This window comes from Rattus norvegicus, chromosome 1, assembly GCF_036323735.1.
Source record: "Rattus norvegicus strain BN/NHsdMcwi chromosome 1, GRCr8, whole genome shotgun sequence".
Classification (NCBI taxonomy): domain Eukaryota; kingdom Metazoa; phylum Chordata; class Mammalia; order Rodentia; family Muridae; genus Rattus; species Rattus norvegicus.
Window position 1 is genome coordinate 165,840,425 of NC_086019.1, and position 11,851 is coordinate 165,852,275.

Consider the following 11,851-nt stretch of genomic DNA (forward strand, 5'->3'; position numbering starts at 1 on the left):
AGCTAACAATATGCAATATAATACTCTCTTTTAAAATTATTTTTATGGGGTTGGAGAGATAGCTCAGAGGTTAAAAGCATTGGCTGCTCTTCCAAAGGTCCTGAGTTCAAATCCCAGCAACCACATGCTGGCTACAATCATTTGTAATGGGATCTGATGCCCTCTTCCGGTGTGTCTGAAGATAGCTACAGTGTACTCATAAGCATAAAGAAATATTTTTAAAAATTTTTGTTAAATTTGTATGTGTGTGTGTGCATACATGTGTCATGGCATGTGTGGATATAGCATGTGAGTTGGCTCGCTCCTTTCATTATGGGTCCCAGGAACTGAACTCAGGTCAGCAGTCTTGGCACCAAGGACCTTTGCCCACGGAGTCACCTTGCCAGCCCTTCTGTGGGGCATCTATGGCAGCAAGCCCAACTTCATCAATAACAAGACCACAAAGGTAAACAACCTATACGCTACAGGATACTAGGGTGGCAACTGCAGATCAAGTATACTAAACGCATTTTTAGTTTCTATTTTCAACTTGTAATGGACTTACCAGGACAAAGCCAACAGAAAGTAACAGAGCGTCTGCTTATGAAGAAGAAAAGAACTACTAGACAACTTGAATTGCATGTTTATACTTATGCCAATCATCTCAGCACTCCAGAAGCTCAGGGAGGAGGGTCACAGGTTCACGGTCAAGCTGAGCTACATAGTAAGACCTGTCTCAAAATTGAAGAAGAGAGGCTGGGGTGGTGGCTCAAAGGGTAAAGTGCTTGCTGTGCAAGCATGAGAACCTAAGCTCAGATCTCTAGCATGCATATAAAATTAGGGTACAGCAATATGTATCTGTACTCAGTACCGGGGAGAGACAAGAAGATCCTAGACACACAGGGCAGCTTGCCTAACTGAAACGGCAGGCTCTACCTTCAGTGAAACCTTGTCTCAAAATAATGACGACAACCACCACCACGATAATAAACGTGAAGTTACATATACACGACCTTTAACATTTGCAAAACAACAAATGCTTAGTGAATGTGTTAGGCAAAGGATATGAAGGCCAAAACACAGAGACGGAAGCACAGCTATGCAGTATTTTCACACCTGATTCCTGTTTATTCTTCCAAGCTTAAGCTTGAGTTTTTATCATCTTGCCCAGACTATCATAGGATCTTCCTAATTCTTCTCCTTCCCTAAACCTGATCCCTCCAAAAATAACTTCTGTACTACTTCCAGCTGCCAAGACATAGATCTGCAGATGCTACTCCCCTGCTCTAAATTCCCAGTGTTTTCTTAACATGATACTGAAGAGGCCGCTCCAATCCCACCCCTCATTTAACCTATCGCCACTTACACAGAACTTGTAGAAGTTCTCAGAGTATCCCTGCTGTTTAATACATGAACGACTTTGTCTCTTTCCATTCTGCTGCACCGCTCTTAACACATCTCACAGACTTTAAATACACACTGAATGAAAACAGTTTTCTTTTTCCCTTGAAGTTGTTTTGTAGAGATAGCTCAGTGATTAAGTGCACTGGCTGCTCTTGCAGAGGACCCACACTGTTCACAGCACCCATATGGCAGATCACAGCTAACTGTAACTCCAGTTCCGGGAAATAAAATCTTTTATTATTTATTTCACTTTCTATGTATGAATGTTTTATTTACATGTAAGTATGTGGGACACATGCCTGTATGCATTGCCCACAGAGGCCAGAAGTTATGGATGGTTAGGGCCACCATGTAAGGGCTGGGAATCAAACCTGGGTACTCTGCAAGAGGAACAAGTGTTCTAAACCCTGAGACATCTTTCCAATCCCTAAAAATAATTTTTAAAAATCTTGAAGAGGAAGAAGAGAAGGAACAGAAACAAAAGGAAGAGGATGAAGAAGAGGAGGAGAGAAATAAGTCAGGCTTGATGGCATACATTTTTAATCCCAGCACTTAAAGCTCAGGAGCAGGCAGATTTCTGTGAGTTTGAGGCCAACCTGGTCTACATAGTGAATTCTAGGACAGCCAGAGTTACACAGTGAGTCCATCTTCAAACAAACAAACAAACAAAAAATAGCCATCCCTCCCTTTTTAAGATTTATTTCCTTATGTATTTATATATATGAGTACTCTATCTGCATGTTCATCTACATGCCAGAACAGGGCATCGGATCCCATAGCATTATGGTTAACAGATGGTTGTGAGCTAATGTGTGGTTTCTGAGAACTGAACTCAGCTAATACTCCTAACTGCTGAGCCATCTCTCCAGCCCACCAGTCTAGGGGAAAAAAAAACAACAACAAAACAAAACAAAACAAAAAAACGGAAAGAAAAGAAAAAGGGAAGGAAATAAAAAGAACTAAATCAGAGACTAGAGAACAGCCCACCTGGTGAAGTAGCTGTTATGCAAGCATGAGGAAGACCTAGGTTTATATCCCCAGGACACACATAGAAGTTAGGCATGGTAGTATATTTGTAACACTCACACCTAAGGGTGAGGGTTAAGTAGATCCCCAGTGCTCTGCAGCCAGTCAGTCTAACCAGTTAGATAACTCAGAGTTCAGTGAAAGATCCTGTCTCAAATACATGGTGAAGACCAACAGAGAAAGACACCCAGTGTCGACACTTGACCCACACACATATGCACTCACATATGTAATTGTATGTACACATGTAGAAGCATGTATAAATGCATACACACATACACCACACACAGCTCAGGCATCTTCTCTAGTACATGTCTGTCTGTCTTTTCTTAAGGTACTAGGGATTGAACCTAAGGCATCACACATGCTAGACAATTTATTCTTTAATTACTTGGGGATCCCCATCAGAGTTCAACACTCCCTCTTTTGTTATCACAGCACCTAACACACACTTATACCATATGGTATCAACTTGTTACCAAATCTGTTTCTGTTTTACCCTACAATTAGCTGTGTTGTATCCTTCTTCATGTACCCAACACAGTATCTAATACTAAATAGCTGAAGACTGAAAAAAAAAATGAGTACTATATATAAATTCCTCAGCCTGGCATTCAAAGTCAACATGTTAGCCCCAACCTACATTATCACATGATGGGTTCCTCTCCCTACTTGACCATAACTCCTTTTGTTAAAAAAACAAAAAAGATTTATCTATTTTATATATATGACACTGTAGCTGTCTTCAGATACACCAGAAAAGGGCATTGGATCCCATTACAAATGGTTGTGAGCCACCATGTGGTTGCTGGGAATTGAACTCAGGACCTCTGGAAGGGCAGTCCATGCTCTTAACTGCTGAGCCATCTCTCCAGCCTGAGCATAAATTCTTTTAAGCTCTCAGAAATAGCCTTGTTATGTAGTCATAATTTCTTTTTTTTTCCCCACATAGAAAGGTTTAATGAGAGAAGAGCAGAAGAGGAAAGGAGTAAAGGCCAGGCATGGTGGAGGAAAGTGTGGGGCGGGGGGTGGGAGGAATGGGGAGAGAAGGGACAAAGGGGAAGAGGGCAAGAGCAAGAGCTAGTCATAATTCCTGAAGTGCTCCCAAACAGTACCTGATATAATTAAAAATATATATCATATGATAAAATTTGAAAGAAATCAGAGCCACATTACCAGGTCAAAATCCCAGCTCTACTTACTAGTTGTGTGGCCCTGAATAAATCACTTCTGTGCTGGTTTTGATGAGAATACTGTTTTGAAATAATTTTAATTAATTTTAAAAATTTGAATTAAGCTAATGCTTAACCTAGTGCCTGGTCCACATTAAACACTAGAATAGGTATTATTGACAACATCAGAATAGGAGGAAAAATAAATGTTTTTGCAGAACACTAAATGATAGCCTCAGAAGACAGATGCAATCCTAAGGGAAATAGGGAATAAAATGTCATACAAAGCCTCAGTAATAGAGTAGATTGAGTTATTCCTAACACCATCAGTGATGTCAAAGAACCCAGTTGGCTTGCCCTTTCCAGGGTTCTCCCCAGCTGCCCAGGGCCTAAAGCCCCATGGCTATGACCCAGCATCCTCTTGGGAGAGCTGCACTTTAGAAGGCACTAATGAGTTTGTGTTTACCTACAGATTTTTCTCAGAGGAACACAGATAACAAATGACTTCAAGAAGGGAAAACATAAAGAAGCAAAGTCAGAGACAAGAAAAGACACTAGTTAGTTCTTTGGTTAGCTTCCCAGGAATAGTTTTTAGTTGAAACAGCCTCAGGTGTCCTGAGACTAGTTCTCCAGAGCATTCTCAGAAGTGCTTGTGCCCCCCAAAAGTCAAAGATGCAGAGAAGCAAAGGGAATAGGCTAGGCTAGAGAGATGGCTCAGCAGTTAAGAGCCCTGGATGCTGTTCTTAGAAGATCCAGGTTCAGTTCCCAGCACCTACATGGCAGCTTACAGCTGACTGCTACTCCAGTTCCAGGAGATTCTGATGCCTCTTCTGTCCTCTCAGGCACTGCTTGTAAGTGGTGCACACACAAATGAGGCCAAATCACTCATACATGTAAATTAAAAAAGACAGGGAAAAGGCTGACCATGGAAAGGCCACTTCCTAGGGATTTCAACGGGGGCTGATAGGAATGACTGAGGGTGTAAGTTCAATAAAGACCTGAATAATAACTACGTCAGCACCTATGCAAGTGTAGGTGCTGGAAGGCCCTATCTCCTTAGAGTCCGCTACCTAATAGGAAGTGAAGCAACATAGTAAGTGCTGATAGATGTCTATACTGGGCACAATGGAGGCAACCAGTAAGTCCTCAGATTCTGTGTCTATAATTCACTGTCAAGGAACAATGTGACACTAAATAATGTACAAATGCTTCATAAGCAGCTTATATTAAGTACTGGCAATACACTGGCACTGGGACGCATGCCTGAAATCTCAGTTCTTGGGAGACTGGCCTGAGCTACACAATGAGTTCAAGGCAAGGCCTAGTTACACAAGGAAACACTATCTCAAGAAAAAATGCCAAGTATGGTAGCAAATGACTTTAATCCTGGCACTTGGGAGGCAGAAGCAGGTGGATCTGTATGAACTGAAGCTAGCCTGGTTTACATGAGTTCCAGGCCAGCCAAGGTGAAACCCTGTCTCAAAAAAAAAAAAAAAAAAAAAAAAAAAAAAAACAAAAAGAGAGGAGAGGTGAAGGAATACTGATAGTGGGGCCAACTGAATTGTTCCAAAGATAGGAAGCATATCCGTGAACTTTGTAACACGGTCCTCTCTTCCTTAACAAACACCTCCCTGCAGTCTCATTTCTTCAATAAACACTGAGGTGTGCCAGCCACGCTCTGAGCAAGGCCCTGAGAAAGATACAAAGATGATAGTTCCTCGGTTCAAGGGGTCGAAATAGTCATCTTTTCTCTTCTCTCTCCTACCCTCCTTGCTAAGCAGATGGCATCATAATTCCTTCTAGAAATGTATGAGCTATTCAATAAAAAAATGACTTACTTTTAAAAAAGTAAGCCATGCATGGTGGTTCATACCTATAATCCTAACAGACTAAAAGAGGAATATGAGGTCAGCAAGAACCTCTCTCAAAAAAAACAACATAAAAATCCCCAAAAACAGGCTGGAGGGATGGCTCTGTAGTTAATGAGCACTGACTGCTCTTCCAGAGGTCCTGAGTTCAAATCCCAGCAACCACATGGTGGCTCACAACCATGTATAATGGGATCTGATGCCCTCTTCTGGTGAGTCTGAAGACAGCTACAGTATACTCACATACATTAAATAAATAAATAATTAAAAAAAAAAATCTCCAAAACAAAAGCAAGGGTGAGCTGGCAGTTGTTATAAACCCATGGACACACAGGAGGATGTCTGCCAGAGTAAGACTGATTATAAGGTCAAAAGTCATAGAATAGACCTATGCATAAGCCTTTTTGTTTACTCCTTCATTACCGTCTTTTCTTCTCATCCCAACACTGTCGGTGCACATTATGGAGAATAATTACATCTTCACTCATTCAGACACTCATTCACTAAGCATGTAGTAAGTACCTGACAGAACATGTAGGAAACACAAAGTAAAACAGTGGGATTCAGGACTTTCAACCTCAGAGCTGCAAGAGATCACAAAGGTCAGAGTCCAAATCCATCTTTTCACAGATAAAGGTACAGAAAGGTTAAAATCAAAGCTCACTTAGACATTTATAGAATCATACTCTATGCCAGATACCAGAGATAAAAGAGTAAGCAGGGCTTTAAGGAGAAAGCCATTGGTGGGAGACAAAGACATAAAGCACCACACTGAAGAGTCCCCGGTGGAAATGAGTTCCACAGTGACACAGTGGGAACAGCAGTGCAGACAGGACAAGAAGAGACAGCATTCATACTGCCCAGAGGAGCTCAGCTCAGAGGACAGATGATGCAGTGGCCTTGGATTTGAAGACCAACTCTGTCATTTACCTGTGTGCTTGATGCTAGGTTAGTCTCTTAAACTATGTATGGCTCAGCTGTCAAAGCTATAGGATGGAGATAGTAACAGTACACCTATCCTGTAAAGCTGAGGTATTAGGAAATGTGTTTAAGGCCTTGGCCCAGAGTAAGTGCTCTGTAGTATTTTGCCTTCAGCACTTTCCCTTCGGACTCTTTTCTGCCGTGCCCTTCCTTCAGAATCCTTCTCAACACAGCTTTCTACCCATCTGTTATCAGTCGCTGTTTATGAATAAAACAAGTCTTCTCTTCTTACTCTGAAATCTGGGTCTGCTGCTTCCTCCTCTAGCGGTCTCTTCTCCTAGTAGACTCGAATGCTACCATTCATTTTATATGCAGAAGAAACTCCAAAGACAGGCAGACATCCAAGATTAAACTCAGTCACATATGCCTCAATCCTTCCAATCTGGCTTGGACCAAGCATCCCCAGAGAAAGAAATCCCTGGAAACAAGGCACATTTATCAAACGTCTACAGGGAGAGATCCACAGGAGGAAAACATAAAAAACAAAACAGCAACTTGCTCTTGCTTTGAAAAAGCAAGAGAACAGATTTATCTCAGCCTGGGTTTGGGGGTTTTACTAAAGTAGCTGGGAAGAACAGCTATGACATAGCTACTTCTCCTTAACTACACCTACTTCATGACCACAGCCACTGTGACATGGCCTTCCCCTTCTTAGGCTTTGACCCTGCCCTGGTCTGTGAACTCCTGTGGACATCATTATACTTTATCCATCGTATCATGAGGCACAGAACAGTGACTAGCACACAGAAATCTGATGCAGAAGCTGAGCGTGGTGACACACACTGTGATCACAGCATGCAGAGGCAGAGGACTGGTCAAAGTTCAAGACTAGTTTAGTTTACATGTCAAGTTCAATGCAGCCATGGCTTCACACCAAGATCCTGTCTCAAAAAACAAACAAAAAAGATTTGATGAATAAAATTATAAACTAAGAATAGACCTAGGAATATGATGAAAATTGGGGAAAGCTGCATATGGTAATACATGCCTGTAATCTCAGCACTAGAGAAGGTGAGGCAGGAGGATTCAAGGCCAGTGTGGGATACATAGAAAGGCCCTGTCTCAACACAAAAATAAACAAAAGTCATAAAAGTCCCAGAAGCCAGGAAACTCTTGGCTAGAACCCTAAAGGATAGGCTAAGACTAAGAAAAGAAAGGTTTTCAACATACAGGAGGACCAGAAGTTCGAGATTACTCTCAGGCATGTAGTGAGTTTGGGGCCAGCCTGGTCTACCCGAGACTCTGTTTCAAGACAGATAAGCAAACAGAGAGATAGAAATTAGGGTCCAGAACATGTATTCGCTTGTGGCAATGATAACTCTTTATAACCAAGAGTTTGACATGATCAAGTTATCAGTAAAGTAAATTAATAAAAAAAAAAACCACTCTTGATTAACATTATGATCGTCTAGGCAAAAAAATCAAAAAACAAAAGAAACAAAAACACTGCTTCAAGAATTTTTTTTTTTTTAATTTAAAAGGGGTAGTTTGTCAGGCATGTGCATGCTTGTAATCTCAGCTGCTTGGAAAACTGAGACAAGAGGATCCCGAGTTAAGACCAACCCGGGAAACTTATCAAGACCTTATCTCAAAAGAAAATTTAAAAACAGGGCTGGGGTTAGGGAGCTAGCTCAGTGGTTAGGAGCACATATTGCTCTTGCAGAGGACCAGCACCCACGTCAGGTACTTTACAACCATCCATAACCACAGCTCCAAGGGATCTGACCCCACTTCTGGACTCCACAGACACCACCACACTTGCATGCACACACATGAATTTAAGCCAATCCTTTTAGAGAAAAGACAAAGCAGCATCTAAACGCACATGGCTACTGCAAGTTAATACATGAGATAATCAAGGTAAATACTTTAAACAGCAGCTGTCTTAAAGGTTCCATCAGCAGTGCTGTTTCCACGGGTAGTTCTACCCTAAATCCATCTTCCTATCCTGCTCTCCAAGGCAGAAGTTATTAGCCAGACCAAAGGGTGGAACTGGTATTCCAGACTACATATGCACTGATGACATCTGATTTTGGAAAATATAATCATAATATTCTGAAGAATAAATCACAGCGCATGCCTTCTTCCAAAGTAGAAAAGTGCATCACTCCCATCTTAGCCAGGTTTTCCAAGCTGGACTGCAGAATAAGGGGTGTCAGTCAGGCGGAAAGTGCAATATGAAAGCCACACTGATCTACATGCAAATCACAGCTGTATTTGTGGGTTAAATCTATCAGCTATTTCCATTTCTATCATGACTTCCCCTAACCAACTTTAGGTTTGTTTCTTGTGCCTCACTGCACCTACCTCTCTCTCTCTCTCTCTCTCTCTCTCTCTCTCTCTCTCTCTCTCACACACACACACACACACACACACACACACACACACATTCATTCCAACACTTATACACTAGCTTTGAAATAGGCTATTTGCATATGTACCCAGTGGACTGTAAATTGATAAAGATTCTGTTTTATTCACCTTTGAATCCCTAAGGCATGACATATAGTCACTTCCCATAGTTACATATTAATGATATAGGTCACCTCATCAATCACTAGGGAAAGCTTGAGCACAACAGCAGAGGCTACAGCAGTAGAAGGCACACAAACTGAGGTCTGTCAGGCCAGACCTCGCTCTAGAGCTTCTTGATAACTTCCTGCTTCTCAAGTTACTTTCCTAAACTCATAAGGAAAAGAACAGAACCAGTTCACACAGAATTTCCTCACAATAAGGATATATTCTTTCTTGGAAAATAACATAAGCAACGGGGGTTCTGGATGGATGCTAGTGGCTTCATGTAAAGTTGACCTGTATACCTAACACTGAAATATGGATCATACTACTAAGAGTACTTAAATCCTTAAAACACTAAGAAGCAAAAGGTCAAAAATTAGCCAGGCATTAGTGGCACACACATATAATCCCAGCACTCACAAGAGGAAAAGGGAGAGAAAAAGTCAGAGTTCAGTGACAGCAGGCCAAAAGTCAGATATATGAATGTCGGGGTTGGTCTGGTGCTGCTACGTATTCAAATACTAAATTCTGTACCCCAAGATCTGGCTGCCTCAAGATGAGCAAATTCCCATGTACACCAGCCTTTGCTATATAAACCTTGCTCCCCAATTTAAACCTATTGGCTAAATAAAACTAGGGATGGCCAATTACTGGGAAGAATAGAATGGGGCAAGGTTTGAGTTACCAGGCAGGGGTCACAGGTAGGGATGAAGAGGAGAAAGGAGAGGGAGAAGGGCTTAGAGGAAGAAGGGAAAAGAGGAGGTCTCCATTAGACATGATGGACCAGGAACATGTATCCAAAATTGCCAGAGCAGAAATAACCCAGGAAGACTCAAACAGAAAGTATTTGGGGAGCACAGTTGGGGATGTAGCCAGTCCAGCCATTAGAAAATTAGACTAGGGTAATTTACCCAGTAATTGTGCTAAAGCTAAATGAATAAATCATAGTCTGAGTCTCATTCATTTAAAAGCTAGACAGGGATAGAAATATTCAATTAAGTTATATATGAAACCATCTCAGTGAACAGCCATAACTAACGAACCATAAATTTTAATTTCAGTACCCTTATTTATTATTCAAAATACCTCAATGAAGAGCTGCCAACTGTAAACACAGAAACTTAAAGCTAAAAGGGGCCTTGAAAGGTTATTTCTACAACCAGTTCACCTTTCCAACCAAGCAGCATTCAAACACCTTTAGTCTCTAGCAATTAGCAAGTAAGAAACTAGGCCACATGCTACCTGTTAGTGCTGTGTTCTCAGTTTATTCCAACCAGAAAGGGAAAACAAAAACAAATTATAGTTCATTACCATACCAAGTAATTGTCATTATTTCCTAAACTTATTCCCTGCCTCAGACTCTTCACCAATCTAAACCACAGCAAAGACATAGGAAGACAATCACTGACAATCACTACTCACTCCCCTAGTCCCCTAGTATTATCTCTGTCCATATGCTAGCACACAGAAGATCCCAAGGCAACTCTAAACTATCACTGACCGCTTGGCCTCAGACTGTCCCCTATCTTTCTTACCTTCACACTTCCTTTCAGAGCCCGGTACTTTTCATTTTTTCAAGCTCAATGTCTCCTTCAAGGACTACTAGTAATTCAATATTCTGATTGTTAAATGCCTATTAGATAAAGAGTTCACACCTTTTTCAAGTTCACCTTGAAGGGACCGGCGGGGGGGGGGGGGGGGCGGGAGGAGGATGAAAGAGAATGAGAATGAATATGAAGTAGAAAACCATTCAACAACTGGAAAACTTTCCCTGGCTCCTTCTCAGAGCCACCATAACACACATAATGCAATGCCTCTTCCATCCCATTACTACACAGTAGACTTTACAAGGGGAAGTCTCTTGGGTGCCAAGCACTTAACCCAGGATTTGTCCTAAAAGTGAAAATGTTGATTCAGTGCACAAAATGGCTTGTTTCTGTTACACGATTGTTCATTCATACACAATTATTCATTCATTCGTTGACCAAAACTTCACTAAACATGCGATACGTACAAACCTTCGAATATAAGAATAAGATGGTCTCTACCTAAAATAATTAAAAGCTGTAATATGTGTCCCCAACCTCCACGTCAAGCTCAGAGTCCTTTCCCACGGTGAAAGCTCGGCCTGGCCTTACTGAAGTCCACGCCCCTCCAATTAATGCTACCTCTTAGCCCTAGAGCCCTACCTTGGACCTCTGTGTAATAACCTCAAAATCTTTAACGTTTCTCCCTGGCCTCTGCCCTGCCCTTCATCACCACCCTTAAGGCTACTGCCAATCTACTTCACCATGAACGCCTTGGGGTCCCTGAGTCAGAAGCCCTCAGAGTCCCCTCACGGAAAACCCGCCTCCCCTGACAGCTCCCTCTTTCAAGATCTTTCCCGTTTCTCCTAGGACCTCCGGCTCCCATCCCTCACTTCCTCTCCCACCATTTTCAAGCTGTCTTTCCTTTCTTGTCTCTCAATTCCTCTTACCTCATCTATCTCCCTTTCCGCAACAGCACCTCCTCCAACCTCCACCTCCACCACTGCCGCCATCTTCACGGCCGGCCCCCACCCCGGTCCCCCGCGAGCCAGCTGCTTCCGCCGCTCAAGTGCTTGTAGCCAATCGGAGGCGCGGCCTGGGCGGAGCGTCAAGACAGGCGGATGCCTGTAAGGAACCTAGAGACCATCTACCTGCTCTTTCGGAATTAAGAAGGGGCGACTCGTGCACTGCCAAGCTTCAGCAGGAGTTCGCTCTCGGAAAACGAAAAGTTGCTTTTGTCTATTTCAGTGTAAATATTTCACCAGTCCTCACTGTGGAAAAGAAAAGGGAGAGTCCCTGAATGCGCAAATTTCGCGACGCTCCCTCACTTAAGACACGAGCAGAGACGCGTGTGCACTAAGAACTACATTTCCCATGC

At 42.3% G+C, this 11,851-nt stretch overlaps 1 protein-coding gene across 4 annotated transcripts in view; it reads right to left on the reverse strand.

Moving 5' to 3' along the window:
* Rnf121 (ring finger protein 121) overlaps positions 1 to 11,851 on the reverse strand; it is a 69,477-nt gene that overhangs the window by 51,069 nt on the left and 6,557 nt on the right. Inside the window, exon 2 of one of the 4 annotated variants that reach the window (XM_063262826.1) lies at positions 11,625 to 11,744. The exons of 1 other annotated variant lie outside the window; for it this stretch is intronic. Coding sequence is in view for 2 of the 3 variants with exons in the window: in XM_063262824.1 (XP_063118894.1) it covers positions 11,424 to 11,486 (63 nt within the window). In the remaining variant the exon portion in view is untranslated. Of the gene's footprint in view, positions 1 to 11,423; positions 11,745 to 11,851 lie in introns of those variants that run through there. 2 more of the 4 variants (XM_063262824.1, NM_001107540.3) reach the window with 2 other exon arrangements.